This window comes from Pollicipes pollicipes, unplaced genomic scaffold, assembly GCF_011947565.3.
Source record: "Pollicipes pollicipes isolate AB1234 unplaced genomic scaffold, Ppol_2.1 Scaffold_3087;HRSCAF=3621_pilon_pilon_pilon, whole genome shotgun sequence".
NCBI lineage: Eukaryota > Metazoa > Arthropoda > Thecostraca > Pollicipedomorpha > Pollicipedidae > Pollicipes > Pollicipes pollicipes.
Window position 1 is genome coordinate 46,915,812 of NW_023596225.1, and position 23,345 is coordinate 46,939,156.

General features: G+C 47.5%; 1 protein-coding gene across 1 annotated transcript in view; it reads left to right on the forward strand.

The window, feature by feature from the left end:
- Nucleotides 1-2,767: 2,767 nt before the first annotated feature.
- LOC119090282 (DNA-directed RNA polymerase II subunit rpb1-like) overlaps nt 2,768-23,345 on the forward strand; it is a 32,359-nt gene continuing 11,781 nt past the window's right edge. The window contains exons 1-4 of the mRNA XM_037213066.1: nt 2,768-2,773; nt 2,966-3,639; nt 4,666-4,771; nt 10,452-10,634. Coding sequence (XP_037068961.1) covers nt 2,768-2,773; nt 2,966-3,639; nt 4,666-4,771; nt 10,452-10,634 — 969 coding nt within the window. The remainder of the gene's footprint in view (nt 2,774-2,965; nt 3,640-4,665; nt 4,772-10,451; nt 10,635-23,345) is intronic.

Genomic DNA, 23,345 nt, shown 5'->3' on the forward strand with positions numbered 1-23,345 from the left:
GACCTGCCCACCTGCCAACAGCGAGCAATAAAGCAATACAGCAGGCCGGCTTTGACCTGGGTCTGACCGTCAGATCTGACCCTAGATCAGTGCTTTGTCCATTCCATCATTGGGTTACCTGAAAAACTATCTCAGAGATGCATGACTTTCGTCTAACACTTCGCTGTTCCATCAGATTGAACGGTTCCCTTGATATTGTCTTCACTGAATCCATGGCCTGACTTTGACCCGCCGTACGTCAGCGACCTCACAAGGTACATTTAAACTTGTGATGCAAAACAACCCACCATTCAGTTTTCTAGAGCTATGAAGATGAAAGCGAGCCGACCTCAGCGCGTGTTGACACGCGCTCAAGTAGAGGGGCCAACTTGGCCCCCCGAAAGTTTTTTCAGCATGGTCTCCGAACGGCGCGGCGTAGCCACGCCAAATTTGGATAGCTGTGGCCAATTGAATAACGGATCGTTTGACATAAAAATTTAGGTGTACCTTGCAGGGTCACTGACCTATGGCAGGTCAAAGGCAGGCCATGGTTTCGGCGAACGCAATTTCCAGGGAATCGTTCAATCTGATGCAACAACGGAGTGTTTGACGAAACATACAACTCTGAGATGGTTTCTTAGGCGCCACAAATATTGAATGAGCAAATGGCGTTGACCTATGGTCAGGTATGAGCTTAAGACCAAGGTCAAAACCAACCTGATTTATTACTCTAGGACTTGCTATATGGGATAGGTTCTGATGAAATTGAATTCTGATTTCTGTGCTCATTCCGAATTCATTGACAGCAGGAACCGCATTGTACATACTCCATTGACTTCTTAGAGGTCAAAATAGGTCACTGACCTAAGATGACCCGGATCGACATTTTGTTTTAGGAGCATACTACCTAGCGTTATCTTAGTCGCTTATTCAAATGCAAAGCTCAGAGCAGTCTTGTGTAGTTTTTGTCACCATGACCTTCAAAAGGTCAGACAAGGTCAATGAACTCAAATGGACCTGAGACCTTCTGCTTAGAAACAGTTGCTTAGGTCCTGGGGGCGCTTTGGAGACCAACCTGGAACCAAGGAAGCCCAAACTTTGACCTTAGTGAGTTTACATACAGGTCAAGACACCTTGTGAATCTAGTGTCTCTAGCTTTCTTAGTTCCCGAGATCTCGAGGGGAGAGTTAAATTGACCCCCACCCCCACCCGGGCGAAGGGTGTCTAGCCGGCCACCCGGACGCGTGTTAAGGTTGCCACGTATTTCATCAAACTTGTTAAATTATACAAAATCGACTCACTGGTCATATACGTCTACCACTAAGTTTATTCGGCATGAGTACAAAGCACCCCGTTGTTTCTGTCGCCCTTTTGCGAATAAGACTTGGGTATGAGTATTCCCTTTTCGTGCCATCTTCCCCCGACGCACCTAGAGTAAGTTAAGCGAAGATGAAGCGAAAATCTTCGGACGCCCTAACCACGTTTATACGACCATCTTTCCGGTGTAAATATATGTAAACAAAAAAGGGCGCCTGCATTCATTCTTGTTTTGTTCCCATCTTTTGCACTAAAGGCGTTTCCATTAACGCCCTTTAAAAGCGCTTCTAAACCAACTTCCATGGCCCACTGCACAAACTCTAAGAAGTAGGTCATGATATAAGTTGGTGATACCAATTCTCAGGAATAAGGTTTGCGACGTCACATGTTAAAGCATGCCATAGCCTGGACTAATCTAGGAAACGGTCGGAATTTGCTTGCAACTTTTTCGTGACACTGTGCCTATTGCGTTAAAACTTTTTGGTTATCCTTCATTATGCTCTGCCTTTGATGAGGAACCAGGCTAACCTACTTGCCAAAAACTTGGACAGCATGGAACGCATGAGCTTTGAGGCTTTGAGGGTTTGGCTCTGGCTTTGAGTTAAAGTTATTGGGTGGAATCCAGATTCGGCGCACGTCATATCCGTATCTTGCGAATTAGCGCCTAGTTATGTGTGTGGCAACATAACTCGAAATTTAAGTGACATACGCCGATATGCGTGGCATCGATACGTTTCAGTAAGACACGATTCGTGTTTGTAAAAGTGAGCTGATAGCTTAATTAGCTTAAACAACATTTCGAAACAATGAATACGCATGCATGCATCTGCATGGCCGTCCAGATTCCGTTTCCGCGCGTGCCTTTCTAAGGAGTGACGTTGGGAGGGCGGGGGGGGGGGGCATTCTAATGGCACAAGCGATCTCAAGCATTCAGGCTCATGCGTCTAAAAATACCTATGCTCGCATATTCCGGTTTCTCCTCGGGCTTAACCCACTTCATAATTACTTTCGGATAAAAAAGACTAAAAAGGTATGGAATTGGATGCCATGATGGCCAAGTTTGCTGTCAGCTGGAGATGGAAAGAATGTATACATTACTTCAATAAATGATTCCAAATCGTTGGCATAATCGTCTTGGGTCCAGAGTATGGTCAAAAAGACATCTATACGAGCCTTTGGCATTACAAACTATATATTCTAGACCATTTATCTTCCGAGTCACCTGCAGATACTGAATGGTGTGCCCATATGCAACCTCATGGGTCACATTCCGGTCAAATCCTAAGAGGTGGGCGTATACCGGGAATTCCGTGCAAATTCGTCAGCGCAGCCGGTGACACCGTTGGAGGCGTCCGTTCACTGGGAACCTGACCGTGACCGGCTATCAGTGGTTAGCGGCCGAGCTATAAAAGCGAGAGCACCAAGGGAGCAGGCACCACTTGCACTGCACACCCGGCCATCAGAACACACCATGCAGGTATGCAATGGAATAATGTCATGGATATGGTGTCCTGTTGGCTACTGGAGAGTTTACTTCGAGCCATGTACACTCTGGGGTTAGCGATGTGGTATGCATTGCCCAGATAGCGAGGTTATAATATATATCGTACAAAACAGCTCTGCTGAATTGGCTGCCTCATCCGTCAAACATCCTCTCACTGTATTGCAGGGCCTCGTCATTGCCGCCGTGCTGGCTGTCGCCGCCGCCGCCCCGGCACCGGAGACACTTGGCTACCAGCCCGCTCCGGCCCCCTACCACCCGGCACCCTCGTACAAGCCGGCCTCTTACCACTCGGAGGCCCAGTACAAGGAGGCGGCCAAGCCGTTCGCTTACGACTACGCCGTCAACGACCACTACACTGGTACCAACTTTGCCAAGAAGGAGGAGAGCGACGGCCACAACACCCAGGGATATTACTCGGTTGCTCTGCCCGACGGCCGTGTCCAGCACGTGAAGTACGTCGCCGATAACTACGGTGGCTACAACGCTGAGGTCACCTACGAGGGAGAAGCCCAATACCCCGAGTACCATCCCGCTCCTGCCTACAAGGCTGCTGCTCCTGCCTACAAGGCTGCTGCTCCTGCCTACAAGGCTGCCGCCCCTGCCTACAGGGCTGCCGCTCCGGCCTACAGGGCTGCCGCTCCGGCCTACAGGGCTGCCGCTCCGGCCTACAGGGCTGCCGCCCCTGCCTACAGGGCTGCTGCTCCGGCCTACAGGGCTGCCGCTCCGGCCTACAGGGCTGCCGCTCCGGCCTACAGGGCTGCCGCTCCGGCCTACAGGGCTGCCGCTCCGGCCTACAGGGCTGCCGCTCCGGCCTACAAGGCTGCTGCCCCGGTCTACAAGCCCGTTTACAAGCCTGCTTACAGCTCTCCCACCCCGGCATACAAGGCTGCAGCATACTAGTCAACCACTGAGAATGACTTCCTTTTTAAGTACATGAATGTTGTGTTGTGATGATTTTCGACCAGTCGTATTTCAATACAAGGAACTGCGATCTGGACTAACAAACTATGAACTATGGACCACGTGGTGTTGACTGAAGCGATCATGCGTTTTCCAGTGGGATAACTTCATTGATGCGACTGTGTTAAGGAATTGGCCTTTGCATGGCATATTGATGCGGTCCCAGTGGGTGTTCTAAGTTGGGATGTGGATGCGTGGGAGAGAGGGACATTTTAGTCAGACCACCGGAAGAGGAACCATGCTAAATATTCAGAAACTTGGAAGAGGGGCTTTGTTCCCCGCTCCTGGTTTCCGGTTACCTGGATCGCTTGGAGCGATGAGTCATCTTTTCATCAGTCATAAAAAACCGTCATGATGGTTACGCTGACAAGCGATTCGTACCCACTCTTAACTTCTTTCTTACCCAAGCAAGTTGTGTTTGATAAAGGTTCTGCCCAAATTCCCTGGAAAACGGGTATCAAGTGCTTGATTTTCTCCATTTTGCTACCACACAATAACCTGATTGGAATGAAGAACAAGTCGTTTGCTCGTTTCTGTAATAACTCCACGGCCATGCCAGGCAGAAAGGTGTGAGACTGACACAACGTCCCCAGGACTCAGCTTCACCGCAATTGTCTGGGTTGTCTGGACCACCACTGCGTACGTCACACACGTCACGGGGACGCACAGCCAATGAGTTCCACAAAAGTCATGGTGCCAGGCCGACCCCAGTTTGAGTTGACAGAAATCGCGTGCGGAAAATACACCGGACTAAAATGGAGTGGAAAACGACTTTTGGAACACGAATCGTCACCAATTAGGCATCAGACCGCGGAAAGAAACCCACACCCGACACCTACCACACGACCAGGCATAGTTGCAACCGAGAGTGATGACGTCACTGGTGGCGCTGGTATGATGTGCAGATGTGTTGAGGAAACGCTGCTGTACGACTCCAGCATCGAGCAGGCCTTCTCAAGGATTGCGGTCTCATGGTTTCAAATATACGGAGTAGAGACGCAAGATTTTCCGGTATATCAGCCCGCAGCCCAGCCCGCCCGGCCCAGCTAGTGATCCAGCCCCAAAAAGCCCACTATACTACATTGCTCATCCATCTAAATGCATTTCAATATTTGATAGCCATCGATCTGCCATTCAGTCTAATGTAGCTATGCAAAATTTGGCACCCATTTGCCGCGCCGCTCGAATACCATTCTGGAAAACATTTGGGGGTCAAAGTGACTCCGACCCAAGCGCGTGTTGAGCTATTGCACATGCATGCTATCATTTCGGACTTATCTTAGACCTATACATCCACACGCGCTCGGGTGGAGGTCAAGTTGACCCACAACCCGAAGTTTTTTCTGGAGTGGAGAGTAAGCTAGAAAAACCTTATGATGTCATGGATGCCCGGGCCACCCTGACAGTCTCACCTAAAATACTGAGCACATCGTCGCGGGCGTGTAGGTCAGAAACTAGAGTGGATAAGGGGGTAAGGGGGGCCAGGATGCGAGCTGTACTGCATTATCTTCAAGATGGCTTTTTTAGTTCAAAATCGCATACAAACGCGAAGAACTCCCCTTAATCTTTCCTCGTTCTTAAGACATGTCAGGATGTATCATTAAGCTTACTAACCACGGTGCATGAAGGGGGAATGAGAAAAGTGACTGACTACCCAGATATAGTGTATAATTGTCATATAGTGGTGTGCGTATATACCGTATAGTGGTGGTCGACCACGTCAGCAAATGTTGCAAATTTCAGAGAAATTCGAAACGTTGACACTCGACCTCTATGAACATTGACTGCCAACAACGTTCCCAAATGTTGGGGGTTGGAATGTCTCTGCGTCAATCTGTTCTGAAAACGATCGTCACTTCAAAACGTATTTCATCCTAACATTATTATCATAATCATGAAATTGTTGTCATCAGCTTTTGGGAACATGAACGTAGGTTGACACAGCTGTGTCACCGGAACGCGCACAATGGAAACGTCATGACAATTTAGGTTAAAACTACCGTGTTTGACCAGTTTATTTTATTTTGATAGAACAGATCAGGTCACAAAAAGTACCCTAACACGGAACTCAACCGCTTAAAATAGTAGTTTGTTCTCAGCGTCTGACCAGTTTGCCGCAAGCTTGAATCTCAGAGATGGATAACCTGCAATCAGGCTTGCATTTAGGCTTGTTAACTAGGACGTGGTTATGTTTTTGAAAGCAAAATTTTGCTCTAAGTAACAAGAATTGTTATCATATTTATGATCTGCTTAAAGGTATAGGCATGACGTGGGTTCTATGAACTAAATAATCATAAACCGGTGTTTATCTGATAAAAATAGCTGAAGTCCATTAATGAAGAATGATGTGTGACTTGCTCTGCCTCCCTCTCTTACCGCCAAAGGAACAGATGCAGTAACGCGGACACAATCAAATGCAGGAGATAAAAAACTCTCCACGCTCGCCACTATTGGCTCGCTGGTCATGTGCACATTCCTCTAACGGGTTGCTCACTCTCTGCACAAATAGTTCTGATTTCTGTTTGCTACCTTAGCATTATATTCAGACTCCAGCGGCCCAGCGCATTGAAGTCTTGGCACCAGTGACGTCACGATAGTTTTTATGAGCCAATGCAAGGCTGCTGTTTTCCTTCCCCAACCGACCTTGAATAAGCTAGGCGAAGATGAAGCGGGAATCACTGGGCGGTTTTACCACGTTTATACGACAATCTCTCCGGTGTAAATATATCAAAATGTGCCTACATCCATTCCTGCCTTGTTCCAATCTTTTCCAGTAAAGGCGTTTCCAGTAATGCCCTTTTAAAGCGCTTCCTAACCACATTCGTGGCCTAATTCACGAACTATCAGAAGTAGGCAAATTTTAAGCAAAATGGTTTGTGACGTCACATTTCGAGACATGCCATAGCCTGTACTAATCTAGGAACGGTCGGAATTGCCTTGCAACTTTCTCGTGATGATATGCCTATCACGTTATAAAGCATTTTAGCTATACTTCATTATGATTTGCCCATGATTAGGAACATGGCTAACCTACCTGCAAAAGCTTGGACAGCATGGAAACCCTGAGCTTTGAGGCTTTTGGGCTTTTTTCCGTCTTTGCCTTTGTAATGAATGTTGTGCGGAGGAGGGAGAGCATCCTAATGACATGAGCGCTCTTAAACATTCAGCCTCATACCTCCACACGACACCTATTCTCCCATATTATGGTTTCTCCTCGGACTTAGCCCACTATATAATTGCTTTCGGACGAAATACGGCCGAACAGGTAGCGAATTGGATGCGATATAATGGGCCAAAAGCTTTGGAGGAGGCGAGAACTGCTGTCAGCTGGGGATGGGAGAGAAGTTGAAAGATCTCAAATGAATGATTCAAAATCAAATGAATGCATCAAAATGTTCGCCTTGGGTTCAGCGCAAGTCCAAAAAAAGATCAACACGAACCTGCTGAGTCATAAGCTATATGTTCCAGGCCATTTATCTTCCGACTTACCTGCAGAAATTGAATGGCGTGTACATGTGCAACTGCATGGGTCACATCATGGTCTACTTCTAGGAGATGGGCGTGTACCAGGAATTCCTTGCCAATTCGTCGGCGCAACCGGTGACACCGTTGGAACCTGTCCGTTCACTGAAATCTGACCGTGACCGTCTATCAGTGGTTACCGGCCGACCTATAAAAGCGAAAGCACCAAGGGAGCCGACACCACTTGCACTGTACACCCGGCCTTCAGAACACAACATGCAGGTATGTACTAGGATGATGCCATTTATATGGTGCTCTGCTGGTTACTAGAGAGTTTACTTCAAGCCAAGAACATTCTGGGCTTAGCGATGTGATATGCATTGCACAGATAGAGAGGTTTTAGTATATATCGTGCAAAACAGCTCTGCTGAATTGGCTGGTTCATCCGTCAATTACCCTCTCACTGCATTACAGGGCCTCGTCATTGCCGCCGTGCTGGCTGTTGCCGCTGCCGCCCCGGCACCGGAGACGCTGGGCTACAAGCCCTCTCTGGCCCCCTTCCTCCCGGCCCCCTCCTACAAGCCGGCCTCTTACCACCCGGAGCCCCAGTACAAGGAGGAGGCCAAGCCGTTCGCCTACGACTACGCCGTCAACGATCACTACACCGGCACCAACTTCGCCAAGAAGGAGGAGAGCGATGGCCACAACACCCAGGGATATTACTCGGTGGCTCTGCCCGACGGCCGTGTCCAGCACGTCAAGTACGTCGTCGACAACTACGACGGCTACAACGCTGAGGTCACCTACGAGGGAGAGGCCAAGTACCCCGAGTACCACCCCGCCCCTGCCTACAAGGCTGCTGCCCCTGCCTACAAGCCTGTCCACAAGCCTGCTTACAGCAATGCCGCCCCGGCATATAAGTCCGCTGTATACTAGCCGCATGGTGACAACGGCCGCCTATTTAAATCTATTCATATTTGTGCCGCCATGTTTTTCGTTTTTGCCCTCTGTAACTGCAATAAAAAGATTTGGTCGAGTCTTGCTGTTTTGACCCAAGTTATTCTAAGTTTTCCACCGTTCAAATGTCTCTGAGCCGGTTGTCAGAAAAGACGTCTATATAGACCGAAGGCAACCTCCACAGTCGCTGTTCCTATAATGACTATTTAGCAGGTATTGTGAGTGCTTGCAACGTTTCACCTTTACATGCTGCCGAAATTTTCAGTGAGATAGTAAAGGAATTCAAAGCAGTTATTTTCCGGAAGCAGAGTTTCCGCTTTCAATTCAGATGGTGTCATGTGAAGGCATTACGCTGGAGGTGCCTAAAATGTGGTTATCAGCGCATTGTCTTATTAAACACCCCTGGCCCGCTGATTTCTGAGAGCTGAGAACATCTTCTCCCTTCTTATTGGAGCGACCCCGAACCGTGCTAAGTAAGTGCACTATGTCAAGAGTGTCGCCAGGTGGTGAAGCTACCGCGTTATGTGAATAATGTGCCCTCGGTGTTAAATTTTGTCACAGCGTTATGAAGTGCGCAGAGAAGAATCGTAGGGCATATTCGTTTCCACTAGCCACAATTCCCAATTTGTTCCGCGTCTTGAAGTATTTAACCCTAAGACATGTGCGGTACGTATACGCTGCTGAAAGGTATAGAGGACAAAATGCATTGACGTATCATTTTGTTTTGTGTGTGTTAGGTGGGGGGGGGGAGGTCAGTCTGATGCATGCATGCCGCGGGTTGTTTGACATTCGGGTAACGATGTTAGATAACTAGGCTTCTTTGCTTTGATATTCGGCTGAGATGCTGGCGACACTTTGGTGATGGCCCAAATTTGTTGCTAAAATTAGAAACTTTTAGCCTTGGCTGAGGCTGAATCAAGCAGACCTTGGTTCCCAAGTTGTCAGCATGTCGCCAGTCGACGATTATTTTCGGGTAAATCGAAGTAAAATGGAAATGCAACATAACTGAGTGATATGCATGCTAACATGAAATTTTACAGCAAAGTTCCATTACTGTCTAGGTCTTCATATCATTCTTGAGTCTACTATGTGTTCTCATGCGTCATAATCTGGGCAAAATAAGTCTTCTCGTAAACTAAAGCTCTCAAGTACTCTTGAAATATTTTTATGCAAGACCTGAGGTTTGGTTCCGCAGCGCGTAAGGTTCCTTAATGAAATCGCTGTCACTGTAAAAAGTGAAACAAGACGGGAATAAACGCAAATATCGTAAAGCACATTTACAATGGGTTGATGGTAGTGTGCTTTCTGATATGTGGCCAATGTCTTTTTTCAGGAATATAGCACGTCATCAAAGACATCACGACGGATGTCATCAAAACATTGCTGTCAGCCAGCAATGTGATCTTGAAATAGAAGTGGTATGTGGTATTGCGAGAAGCTTATTCATATGCGTCATCCCCGCGCAGCACATCAGGCCACTCCACTCAGGCAGGACGTTAAAAACGCTTCAGAAGCTTTAGTTTCTGAGGTCCGGACAAAGGAAGGATACGGAATGCAAGCTAGCGATGAGACGAAGTACAGACATACTCCACACAGCACAAACTGCATAGTGGATTTTGGACGCATTAGCTATCTTAGCTATTTGCAAACGGCACAAGCATATATATAAAGCACAAATCAGAGTCAGGGAGACCAACTTGTTCTTGTTCAACGGTATGAAAACTGGCCTGCATATTTCACATGTCTTGCCCAAACACAATGTCATGTGCAAAGTACGACATAATAATGGATGTGTGAATTGTTCTCCAGCAGTTGCACGTGTGTCCGGGACTGACCGTGGTTCCGTGCTAATGAATGGTGCCACGATTCCAGCCGGTGGTAGCGGGAGCCGCACGATCAGTGAGGCGATGTTCGTAACCTTCTATCAGCGGCTCGCGACCGATCTATGAAAGCCGAAGCACTGTGGAGGCATGTACCAGTTCCACTGCACACTCGGCCACCAAAAAACAGCATGCAAGTACATGCTTGAAGACAGTAGTTGGTGTGGCGCCTTGTCACCTGTGAGAGACCATTCGGGGAAATTCATTGCGGTCGGTGCAATGGTGAAATGTCGCACCAGAAACGTAGGTATGAGATGAATGATGCAAAAAACAAATACACTGCAGTGGCTGACTTATTGATAGCACATCTCACTTATTGACTATATTGACTTATTGAGGCGTCGGCGTACAAACTCACTTCGGCCCACTATCACCCGGCCCCGTCCTGCAAGCCCGCTTCTTACCATCCGGAGTCCCAGTACAAGGAGGAGGCCAAGCCGTTCGCCTACGACTACGCTGTCAACGACCACTTCACCAGCACCAACTTCGCCAAGGAGGAGGAGAGTGATGGCTACGACACCCAGGGATATATTTTACTCAGTGGCCCTGCTCGACGGCTGTGTCCAGCACGTCAAGTACGTCGCCGACAACTATGGTGGCTACAACGCTGAGGTCACCTACCAGGGAGAAGCCCAGTATCCCGAGTACCACCCCGCCCCCGCCTACAAGCCTGCAAACAATCCTACCTATAGCCATCCCGCTCCGGCGTACACGCCTGCACCGTATTAGTTAAATACTGAGTTTGCCTTGCTATTTAAACGCATGAATGTTGGGTTATGATGCTCTTTGACTTGTCTTATTCCAATGAAATGGACTGCTGAGACCGTGTAGTTTTAACATAGCAGCCACCTTTTCCAATGCTGAACATCATAATGTTATCATGGGGTCTGGGTTAACCTTTATTTATGAATGTTTAGAAGTAGCCTTATACTCGTTATGGACACCCATGCCCTCTTGCATATTCATTTGCATACCGATACTCGGTGCGAGTCATTGAAACCCTTTCGGCATAGTCATCTGTGTTTCGGGCATCCCTTCGCTGCACCGTATATTTTTGGGTGCAATGACGTGAGCATGTGCGTTGCTGGAATGTTCTTCTAGTTCGGCAATATCCGTGGTGATTAATCATCGTGGTAAGTAATGTTCTCTGCTAGCACTCGGTGTGGGTCATCAAACCCTCCGGCCTTGACGCCTGTTTCCTGCAGCCCTTAGTGTAAAACAGTGCACGGGTGTTAGGATGTGAGATCACGGATGACTGGCCATTTTTGACATGCTTTAGTGACATTGATTGCACGGATTCGGACCAATGCCTGAGTTATCGTGCATTAGTTGCGAAAAATATGTGTACATGCAAATGAATTGAAGTAAACAGACATCGAACATCACCCATCATTCATTCATGCGTGCATTCATTGCGGCGGCCATTTTCAGGCTATCACACTCAGGCTGAAATCCAAGGGGGTATGAACACTATACCCTTTTTTCAAAGTCCTCTAGAAAGCCAGGGTCATCCAGACGGCAAGATAGGAAGGCCCATTCTTACAAAAAATCGGTGACGAGACCCTAAAGTACGGGCCTTATTGACCAATTACGCAAATGTAATAAGTGTCTTCATGCGTGATGCGTGCTAGCTTAAAATCGTTAATATGTATGAGCGATGTCTGATGCGTGATGGTTGAGGCCTAATCGCTTGAAATCGTTTGCATGTATGAGTGATGCGTGATGCGTGATTCTTGCTTCTTTGAATTCGTTTGCGAGTACAGGTATTTTCGGGCATTTTCATCGAAAGTTGGATATACACTGCATCGCGAAAATGGTTGGCAATGCTCCGTACCCCGAATGCTGGTGAATTGTAAAAAATACGACTCGCTGTTTTAAAAAAATCAAGCGGAATCGGCCTCCAATTTTCAATTCACTGCTTGTATTTATTACTATAAACGCATGAAGCTGGAATATCAATACATCTATATCTTTTCTTTTCTGGTTACTGTACGTATAATAAGGCTAATGGTACAGTCTTATCTAGGTGTAAAATGTTCCTCGCAAACGCACTTAAGAACTTACGCAATCGATCTCTACCAGAAAAAGACGTTTAGCCGGGACATTCTGACATAATAAAGGGAGCGTGCAATCTTTATCTCTGGTCTTAGCTGAAATAGCTATGTTAAAGATTATTCGGTGCAGTCCATGACCCTCAGCTTCTTTACACCTAAAGCCCTCTGGTTTCTGAGCTATACGCCCGCGAAGATACGCAGACGTATTCGTGCAGACTTTTAAGGTCATTCAGGCATGCATGACGTTATAAAAGGGTCATTGAAATCCTGCCGCTCCACAGGTCAGGCGGTGTTCAAGGCGAAGAATAATATCGTACAGCCGTTGAGACCTGACGTCCGTGAGCGCAGTTTCCAAATATAATATACGTCAATTCGCTCTCAAACAATTTTAAGCAAGCTGCCCAGGGTAGGACAGTAGTAATAGCCTTATTGCTCGGAGAAAAATCAGGAGAATGGAGATATAGATGGGTTTAAATTTCGATAATGGTATATTGCTCAAAAATCAAACCATCGATGTCTTCATTCTCCCGGTTCTTCTCCGGGGAATAGGGCTATTACTGCAGTCTTATCTATGTGAATAATGTTCCTCGAAAATGCACTGAACAACTTACAAGCTGCACAAGCTTCAACTGCAAAGCACGCTTTGTGCCTCTTAATTTAGGAGGTTGAACGCGGTTCTTTACCGGCTAGCTATAACAAAATTAGGACTTGCAAACGAATAACTTAATAGGACGAGCCCATGAGGACAATTGGGTCAGGAAAAAATATTGCCCGTGCTGCCATCTCTTGGCGAGCTTGAAGTACTGCAAGTAACTGCAAATTTCGATGGCTAGTTTGGCGGTACCACAATGTTATACAAACGTTCCATGACGCAATCAAACACTGCCGTATTAAGGAGCGTGTTTACTAAATGGAGAAATTGTGCTGCCTAGAGGATCTTTCCACTTAAAAGCAGATCAATAGTTATAAGTGAGATAATTTCATTTTATGCTCGGTTCGTCGCGGACGCGTCAGTTCCTTGTTCCGCTGCAGACCATGATGACGGTACTCCGAGATCACGGCGGCTATAACACCCTCTCCCGGCGCCGACCTCCCTGCAGGCGGCAATGAGTAATCACGCAGCTTTTGCCGTGCAGCTGTGAGCTCCCATTGTCTGCTGGTGTGAACAGAATCATAGCGGCGTCAAAACGGCCGAGTGCAGCGATCCGCTCCAGCGTGACCGACCGAAAGGTCACATGTCGGTTCTCCCTTCCGCGAGACAGGGGACGGGCAGCGCGTGCGCGCCGCACGCGTGGCCGCCGACGCCGTCGCGGCGTGGTCCGTGCCCGCCGCCGGCCACCGATGGGGCTCGGAGCGGTCCGGTCCGCGCGCGCCCAAGTGGGAGACGCCGTCGAGAGACGATTCGACGAGCGCTTTGCCGTCCGCCGTTCAGATAGGGTGAGTGCCGACGCCTGGTGTTACAGCCAGGTTTGACTCATCCCCACGCTGTGCTGCCTTACAGACATGGCCCACGCCAGGACATGAATGGTGCAATACAACAGACGCAACTGTGCTGCCAACTCGGACAGAGTGACATAAAAAACCGACTCAAGAGAGCGGCTCCAACAGACGTGTCAGGCCCCGAGCCAGCGGACGCACCACGAAACAAAAAGCGAAGTTGAAAAGAAACGTACCTTATGTCTCGGAGCGTTGCATGCGTCGGTGATCAAGCAAGTGCACTGCACCAGAACTATTTCAATACCAGGGCCTGTATTCAACAATTCCAGATATAGTGCGGACCAAATTCCCGACGCAGTGCCGACTTCAGGTTCAAAACAGCATTTCTGTCCTCTTCTGAAAGCGCATCCATCACCGCAATCCGCGTGCCGAGGCTAAGAAGCACCTTCCCCACAGATGTCGTCTCATCCCCCATCCCCATCCGATATGCATCCAACCGTCAAAAGAAGTCTTCCACCTCTTCTCCACCAACCCACGCGAATCTCACCCTGTACTCAACTTCGCATGCTCCCACTCGCTGTCACGCGCCGTGACAAACACGCGCTCTCGCCGGCGTCAGAAAACGGCCGTCCCGGTGGCCGTTGACCGTGGCGGCCGGCCGGCCCACGCCTCCGGCGGGTGGCCGCAGAGGCGGGCCCAGGTAAGCCCATTAGTAATTCGGTGTATTGGTAAACGAACTAGTAACGCACCATGATCGCAATGTCGTGAGGGATCTTGCTTGTTAACTTCCCACTGCCTGTGAGTTGGTTTCATCGTATCTGATGCCTGTTTCAATATTTTCAAGTGTGGAGCATTGCGTTTCAATGGTCGATAATTCAGCATAACTTTACACTCATATGACCATGAAAAATTGTTTTTAATCTTGTCGTTATTTCAATTTCATTATTTCAAAAACACGTTGTTGCTTCGTGAGTTAGAAAAAAACATGCAAGAACGAGATATCCGTTATGATCGTTCACATCGCCTCAAGCGGATTGGTGAGCTTGAGAAAGCTGAAAAGTAGATGGAGCAATTGTGAATGGTCGTCACCAAGAAAGATCTTTAAGATAATATGATGCTTCGCCAAAGAAAATGGCTCTCCACGGCATTTCGCTATTGCTTAAACTTGTTGCACTTCATAGCAATGCTAGCCCCAAAGTGGATTATCGCACGGCTGCGAGCAGGGACGAGGGCGATGCAAATATGTGTGATTCTGGGTGAGTATATACTGTGTCCAGCTCGCAGAAAAGCCAACTCTTCCTCCAAACGGCTTTTATGATACATCGATGGCCAAGCACAAGGCGATACAAGTGTCATGTCGGAATTTATGCCATGAAGCTGCGTTCTGGTGTTGTTTGTCCATTGTTGTAGTCAAAAATGTGTTATCGTTGTCCGAGTTAAAGACGAATATATTTAGAATGAACGGAAATTTATGTGATGTGAAAGGACCAAAGCTTCTTGAGCCAATGGGCTTGCCTACTTAAATCCCATGATGCTTCTATAACCTGGAATCCACAGAAAATCGGTTACCAAAATTAATGACTAATGTCATGTCTTGTGAATATAACATATGATATGTAAGTAAATATGCATGTCCTGTGAGAGTAATATATGATGCAGATTGATGATGTGGACAAGGAAGTGGGGAGTAACGTCTGGGTAGTTAGGCGACTTTACATCTGCCTTGTAACCCGAACAGATCGTAATTGCGCTCAGAGGATGAATGTGTTGATGACGATGTTGAAACGCAAGGAGAAGAGCAAGCAGCTCTACGGAGTAAACAGAGGTGCCATTCAATAACCGTCAGTCTTTAAACCAACCTTCGCAATAAATTACTGAACATTCAGGGTGGTCACTACACCAAGAACCATCGGTGTACAAAATACAGTTATTTGAATGAATGACAGTTGTATTATTCAGCGTTTGTTAAATATAAGCTGTTGTGACGAGCAGTTTGAGATCTTTAGGAAGGTGTTTGAAAATAACTAATAGTGCTACAATAGACTGAGTTTGTTTGTTGTTTGTTTGCGAGTCTGCGGCACTTTTGTCACGCATCGAAAATGTATACCTTGCGTCGGATGGCTAAGAGCAGAACGTGGGCGTTCATTTCAAACGCTGAACTTGAGACGTACGCAATGCTCCCTGTATAATCCGCGATAACGTGTTTTGGATGGTAGCCAGAGGCCGAAGAGCGTGTTCATTGCTCCCCTGCATAAGCCATGGAGCCGTATTTAATGATAAGAACCAAAAATGTATGTAAACCTACTTAAGTGTGGCGGTCGACACCGTTCCGTGGCCCAGAGATGCGGCGGACGAAATTCAGTGTTTTGAAGCGTTTGGAACGAACATGCTCCACGCACGTTGACACTAAATCTTAGGGCAAGTGCGGTACCGAATGGCTTAAAAAATAGAACAAAAAGAGTAAAATCTGATCCAACAATAACTGAAAAGCGCGTAAAATGTGGCTAACTCCCAAAAATGCAAATGACGTTTGCCACAACCGTATCAGATAAATTCGCATGCTGGAAACGCAAGAATACTTTTGTCAGAGCCGCATAACTCAAACAAATCATTTTATTAAAATGCAGCTGGTGAGGAAGCGACAAGTGCCGTAACCTACACAGTAAGAAAATAACATAAGGAACCGTTCTCACCCTGTGACTAGTACGTCGCTGGCTTGAAAGCCGGTGCGGGAGAGCTGTATACGGTCTTGTGGACAGGCTTGTAGGCCGTAGCAGCAACCTTGTAGGCAGGGGCGGGATGGCTGTAGCCAGAATTGTGGACAGGCTTGTGGGCCGGGGCGGGAGAGCTGTAAACGGTCTCGTGGACAGGCTTGTAGGCCGGAACAGCAACCTTGTAGGCAGGGGCTGGATGGCTGTAGCCAGACTTGTGGACAGTCTTGTGGGCCGGAGCGGGAGAACTGTAAACGGGCTTGTGGATAGGCTTGTAGGCCGGAACAGCAACGTTGTAGGCAGGGGCTGGATGGCTGTAGCCAGCATTGTGGACAGGCTTGTGGGCCGGAGCGGGAGAGCTGTAAACGGGTTTGTGGACAGGCTTGTAGGCCGGAGCGGGATGGTTGTAGGTAGGCTTGTAAGCCGGGGCAGCAGTCTTGTAGGCAGGGGCGGGGTGGTACTCCGGGTAATGGGCCTCTCCCTCGTAGGTGACCTCAGCGTTGTAGTCGCCGTAGTTGTCGACGACGTAGTTGACGTGCTGGATACGGCCGTCGGGCAGAGCCACCGAGTAATATCCCTGTGTGTTGTGGCCATCGCTCTCCTCCCTCTTGGCGAAGTTGGTACCGGTGTAGTCGTCGTTGACGGCGTACTCGTAAGCGAACGGCTTGACCTCCTCCTTGTACTGGGGCTCCGGGTGGTAAGAAGCCGGCTTGTAGAAGGAAGCCGGGTGGTAGGAGGCCGGAGCGGGCTTGTAGCCCGGCGTCTCCGGCGCCGGGGCGGCGGCGGCGACAGCCAGCACGGTGGCAACGATGAAACCCTGCAATGACATAGGGGGCTTTTCACGGAAGCGGCAGCCATTTTACAAGTGCATGTTTTGCTGAGATCAATCTGATAACCTCAGTACCCATGTAATACATTTCTCCATTCTTTAACGGCAGTTCACATCGCTAAAAAATAATCGCTCCAGCAGTCAGCAGGACACCATACCAACCGGATCATTCCAGCCCTCACCTGCATAGGTGTGTTCTGATGGCCGGTGTGCAGTGCAAGTGGTGCCTACTTTTGAGCTCCTTTCCCTTTTATAGGTCGCCCGCTTACCACTGGTAAACGTTCACGGTCAGGTTCCCAGTGAACGAGCGGCGCCCAGTGCCGCAGGCTGTGTTGACGAATTCGCACGGAATGACCTGGCACACTCCCGCCCCATAGACGTTTAGCTTAATGTGACCCTTAAGCCGGGTCATGATTATATAGGATGTTGGATGTGCACAGGCGTAGGCGTTGGAACACTTCAAAAAGTGGGGGCCGGGCTGATGGTATATTCAGGAACTTTTGCTGGGAAGGAAATCCAGTGACCGATGGGGGAGGGGGCTGGTAGATGTGGAGGTCTTGTCCGCTAATAATTAACGTAACAAGTTTTGGAAGTGATGAAATGTCATGGCTGCAATGCCATATATATATACATATATATATATATATATATATATATATATATATATATATATATATATATATATCTACGGCTGTTTCTCACCGATGCACAATCTTACCGGTTCGACTCACCTTTGTCATTCGGCAAGTGCGGCTTTCCAGCTGCCCAAGATTGTTCGGTCACTTCAACATTATTTTCACTGGGGAGGCGAAATTCCATGAGCAGGAAGGAATATTTCTGCAGCTGCATTTTAATAAAATGATTTCCTGGAGTTATGCGGCTTTGACAAAGGTATTCTTGCGTTTCCAGCATGCGAATTTATCTAAGCCGCCTGTGGCAAACATCATTTGCATTTTCGGGAGTATGCCACATGTTGTGCACTTTTCAGTCATTGTTGGATCAGATTAAACTCTCTGTTTTGTTTTTAAGCTCATCGGTATCGCACTTGCCCTAAGATTCAGTGCCGACGTGCGTGGAGCATGTGTTCCAAACGCTTCAAAACACTGAATTTCGTCCGCCGCATCTCTGGGTCACTGTACGGTGCCGACCGCCACACTTAAGCACGTTTACATACATTTTGGCTCTAATCATTAAATACGGCTCCATGGCTTATGCAGGGGAGCAATGAACACGCTCTTCGGCCTCTGGCTACCATCCAAAACACGTTATTGCGGATTACACAAGGAATATTGCGTACGTCTCCAATTTCAGCGTTCGGAATGGACGCTCACGTTATGATTCTAACTATCGGACGAAAATAATACATTTTGCGATGTGTAACAAAAGTGCCCTAGACTCGTAAACAAACGACAAACAAACTCAGTGTATTGTAGCACTATTAATTATATTCGAGCACCTTCCCAAAGATCTCAAATTACAATTCTCAATTTAATTCTCAAGGATTACACAAGAAGTATTGCGTACGTCTCAAGTCCGGCGTTTGGAATGGACGCCAACGTTATGCTCCTAGCTATCCGACGCAAGGTATACATTTTGCGATGTGTAACAAAAGTGCTGCAGGCTCGCAAACAAACAAACAGCAAACAAACTCAGTCTATTGTAGCACTATAAGTTACATCCGAGCACCTTCCTAAAGATCTCAAACTGTTCGTCACAACAGATTATATTTAACAAACGTTGAATAATCCGATTGGCATTCATTCAAAGAATTGTGTTGTGTACACCGATGGTTCTAGGTTGAATGACCACCCTGAATGTTCAGTAATTTATTACGGAGGTTGCTTTAAAAATTGTCGGTTATCAAATGGCACCTCCGTTTACTTGGTAGAGCTGCTTGCTCTTCTCCTTGCGTTTCAACATCGTCAGCAACACATTCATTCCCCGAGCACAATTGCGATCTGTCCGGGCTACATGGCAGATGTAAAATCGCTTAACTACCCAGACGTTACTCCCCACTTCCGTGTCCACCTCATCAATCTGAATCATATATTACTCTCACAGGACATGCAAATAGTACTTATATATACCATATATTACACTCACAAGACATGACATTGGCCATTAAATCTTGCATTATATTTTCTGTGTATTCCAGGTTATATAAACGTCATGGGGATTCAACGGGCAGGTTTATTGACTCAAGAAGCTTTGATCCTTTAACATCACATAAATCCCCGTTCGTTCTAAATGTATTCGTCTTCAACTCTGACAATGATAAGACATGTTTCACTACGACAATGGACAAACGACACTAGAACGCTGCTCCATGACATAAATTTCTGCATGACACTTAAGCCATCAATGTATCGTAAAGGCCTTTTGGAGAAGAAGGTGTTGGCTTGTCTGCGAGCTGGACACAGTATATACTCACCCAAAATCACACATATTTGCATCGCCCCGTCCCTACTCGTAGCCGTGCAATTATCCACATTAGGGCAAACACTGGTATTGAGTGCAACAAACTTAAGCAATAGCGAAATGCCGTGAATACCTATTCCTTTCGCACAACATCAAATCCTCTTTAAAATATTTCTTAGTGGCGACCATTCACAATTGCTCGATCTACTTTTCAATTTTCTCGAGCTTGCCAGTGATATTCACGTGATATAAGCGATCGTAACGGATACCTCGCTCCTGCATGTTTTTCTAACTCACGAAGCAACAGTGTGTATTTGAAATAATGAAATAAAAAATCACGACCGACATGAAAAACAAAACTTTAATGATCATACCTGAGTACGAAGTTATGCTGAGTTATCGACCTTTAAAAGGAATGCTCCAGACTTGAAAACATGAAAGAATGCATCAGATACGATGAAACAAACTCACAGGCAGTGGGAAGTTAACACGGAAGGCCCCTACCCATATTGCAATATGGCGCGTTACTAACGGGCTCACCTGGGCCCGCCTCTGCGGCCACCGCCGGAGCCGTGGGCCGGCCGGCCGCTACGGTCAACGGTCACCGGGACGGCCGTTTTCTGACGCCGGCGAGAGCGCGTGTTTGTCACGGCGCGTGACACTGAGTGGGGGCATGCGAAATTGAGTCCAGGGTGAGATTCGCGAGGAGTGGTGGAGAAGAGCTGGAATACTTCTTCTGACGGTCGTATACATATCGGCTGGGGATGGGGGATGATAAGAAAGCTGTGGGGAAGGCGCTTCTCGGCCCCGGCGTGCGGATTGCAGTGATGGGTGCGTTTTCAGAAGAGGACATAAATGCTGTTTGGAACCTGAAGTCGGTGCTGTGTCGGGAATTGGGTCCGTACTAGAGCTGAAATTGTTTAATTACAGGCTCTGGTATTGAAGCAGCTTTGGTTTGATGGCGGTGCGTTTGGTGGTGCGTCCCCTGGCGCGGGGCCTGACATGTCTGTTGGAACCGCTCTTCCGAGTCGGTTTTTATGCCACTCCGTCCAATGTGGCGACGCAGTTGCGTCTGGTGTATCGTACCATTCATGTTCTCGCGTGGCCTATGTCTGTAAGGCAGCACAGCGTAAGGGTCAGACCTGGCTGTGAGACCAGGGCCCCGTTCTTCTGACCCAATGGAAGCCCGTTCCTTACTTCGGGTAAGCCCGGTCGATGGATGACGTAACTACCGACTTACCTATGACGTCACGGCCCAAGTCCATTCCTTACTTGGCCGAGAGGCGAAGTGCGGCAGCTCGTGGTTATTTACATAGCAACTCATACCAACGCCCGCGACGCATTTGCGGATGGGGTAGGGTGGACGTGGAGGGTTTCCTCGACGCCCCTAGATCTGCCATTTTTAAGTTACGCTATTGCCATAGAGTGGTTTACTACTGTTCGTTGACAAATGCATTAGTCAGACTTATTTGCTTTCCCTTAATGATAGTTCGTCGGGGATTGCAGGCCACGGCATACCTGGTCGAGGCGCAGTAGGTACACTAATGTGTCAGCCATCATTGCCTGCTTAGTGATTCGATCGCAAATGCACGCTTATAGGCATTGGTTACTTAACTCCTTTGCCCACGTGCTACTGCATTTTATCAGCGAAAGTATTCCTGTAAGGTCAATTGATTTGTTGCACAGGTCCGATTGATTATCTTGAATTACCAGACTGCACAGACATGGTTTGGTAGAGGTTAACCAAACAAACTTGCAGTTGTGTTACCTTTAAGCATGATTGTTATGCTGCATGAAAGTTATGTTATTGATATCGTTGCCCTTATTTTCTATGTCACTTATACAATGACATGTACCTTCACTGCATGCCTGACAGATTACAAACAACATGGGGATGGTGGAGTTTTGAAACCCCTATGCTGGACAGTGTGCCATGGTGACATTACCTAAAATTTATGTTAAGCACTGGTATGATTAAGCATTGGTATTCTTTTCAGCATACCTTATTAAAAAGTAGAAAGGATGTGAGGTTAATTTCGCTGATTAATTGCTGGTGGTATTGAAGCATGTAGAAGTACAAGACAGGAGCATAAATTGTCATAGTTGAACATTTTTATTGATGATAAAGGTCATATGCATAATTTTAAGCAATGTGTTCTGTACTGATCAAGCTATTACCTGTCATTATCTTAATTGCATTGAATCGTCCTAATTTGATGATTATATATGCATACTTTGCCAAAGAAACGTTCACTATGGCCATGGCTTTGTCTGCTGTGTTTGACAAGGTGGGTGAGTCCTGAAAGAATTGATGCATGTCATAGATGTCATCATCTTGTATTTAAGAATTGTTTGAACGAAGTTTTATCCTCATGATGTAACCTAAATGGTCAGTTATGAGGGGCAGGGAACACTTAATTCTTAAAATGCAATGTGCCAAATGTTAACACCTGTGGGTGAGATTTGACATGCACTAGGCAATCAAACAATGGAATAGCCACACTGTATGTTGCCCAAAGTAATCCCAGTAACTGGGTGTGCACAAATTGTTGTCTTCTAGATGTGGAGTCTCCACGCTTTCCAGTCTATGTTCCTTGCCAAAGACACCCCCTGCTGCTCCTTAACTGTCTGTTTCCCAAAGTGTGTTTGTGCTGATTTGAATGTAATGAATTGGCTGTTCTTTCCGATCTGCGCTTAGCTTCTCTCAATCTTCACATTACAACATTTAACTGCAGCAAGCTGCATGCAACATCTTTGCCATGAGGTGGCAGTGATTGCTGCGAATTGTGATGCCCACCACTGCACTAGCAGGTTCTGTATGCTAGAAAGCAACAGTGCACCGATGTCGGTCCGTTCCACGGGATCTGCCTCGTAGGCTCTGCAGGCACATGTCATCCGCTGCCCCATGCTCATGGTGCACAATGCAATGACTGATGCATGGTGCAATGATCAATGTAATAATAACCTCAGCACATTGCCCATGTTTTTCACTTCTAAATGTTTTAGCTGCTACAGTTTGCTTTTCAGCATGCTGAAAGCACGTTCATTTTGACGCGTTTTTTGTATGGTCTGTTGAAGTGGCGCTGAGTGGGGCTGAGGTGATCGTTGTTTCAGGAAGGGGTGATGATCTTCAGGGTAAGGGAAAGCTCCTGTCCTCGATGAGGTGTGTGTTAGATGGGAGAATCTGCCGCCGATGCTCCCTGAGGTCGCAGCAGAGGGGGGCCTTCTCCGAAAAAACACGAGAATCGTGGGCGGGTCCCGGAACCCTGCAAGTACATCAGTGAGCGCGCCGCGGTGATCCCAAGCAGCCAGTAAGTAGATGTACTGTTTGACGATGTTTGTGGGCGTTATGAGCAGCTGCTATCTCCTTGCTGGGTGCATCCATGAAGAGAAAGGACCCGTCGACGGCTGCAACCACACCCGGGTAGCCGGCGCACGCTGCAAAGCCTGCGATAGTTTCATGTAGCCGCGCTCCTATTGGCCACGCGATGGCGTCACCGCGCGCGGCAGCAGCATTCTTGCAAAATGTTGTCAGATACTAGTGTGACCAGATTTTGAAGTTCCAAACTTGTCGCCAACGGAGTGTTGGGTACTGGCTCGGTACGATATTGCAGCGCAGGCATCACATCTTCCAACGGACGCTTCTTTTGCTTCTGCGCTGGCCATGATTGTCATAATAAGGAGCCAGTTTTGCCTACATATTTTGAGGAAAAAACTTGCGAAGATACAAAACTGCGATTTGAAATCTTCGTCATCATGTCCTGGAACCACGTCATGTACATAATTTTCTGTTCTGTTTACGCGACCTTGGCGCTTTGGCAGGGCCAGAACCGATAC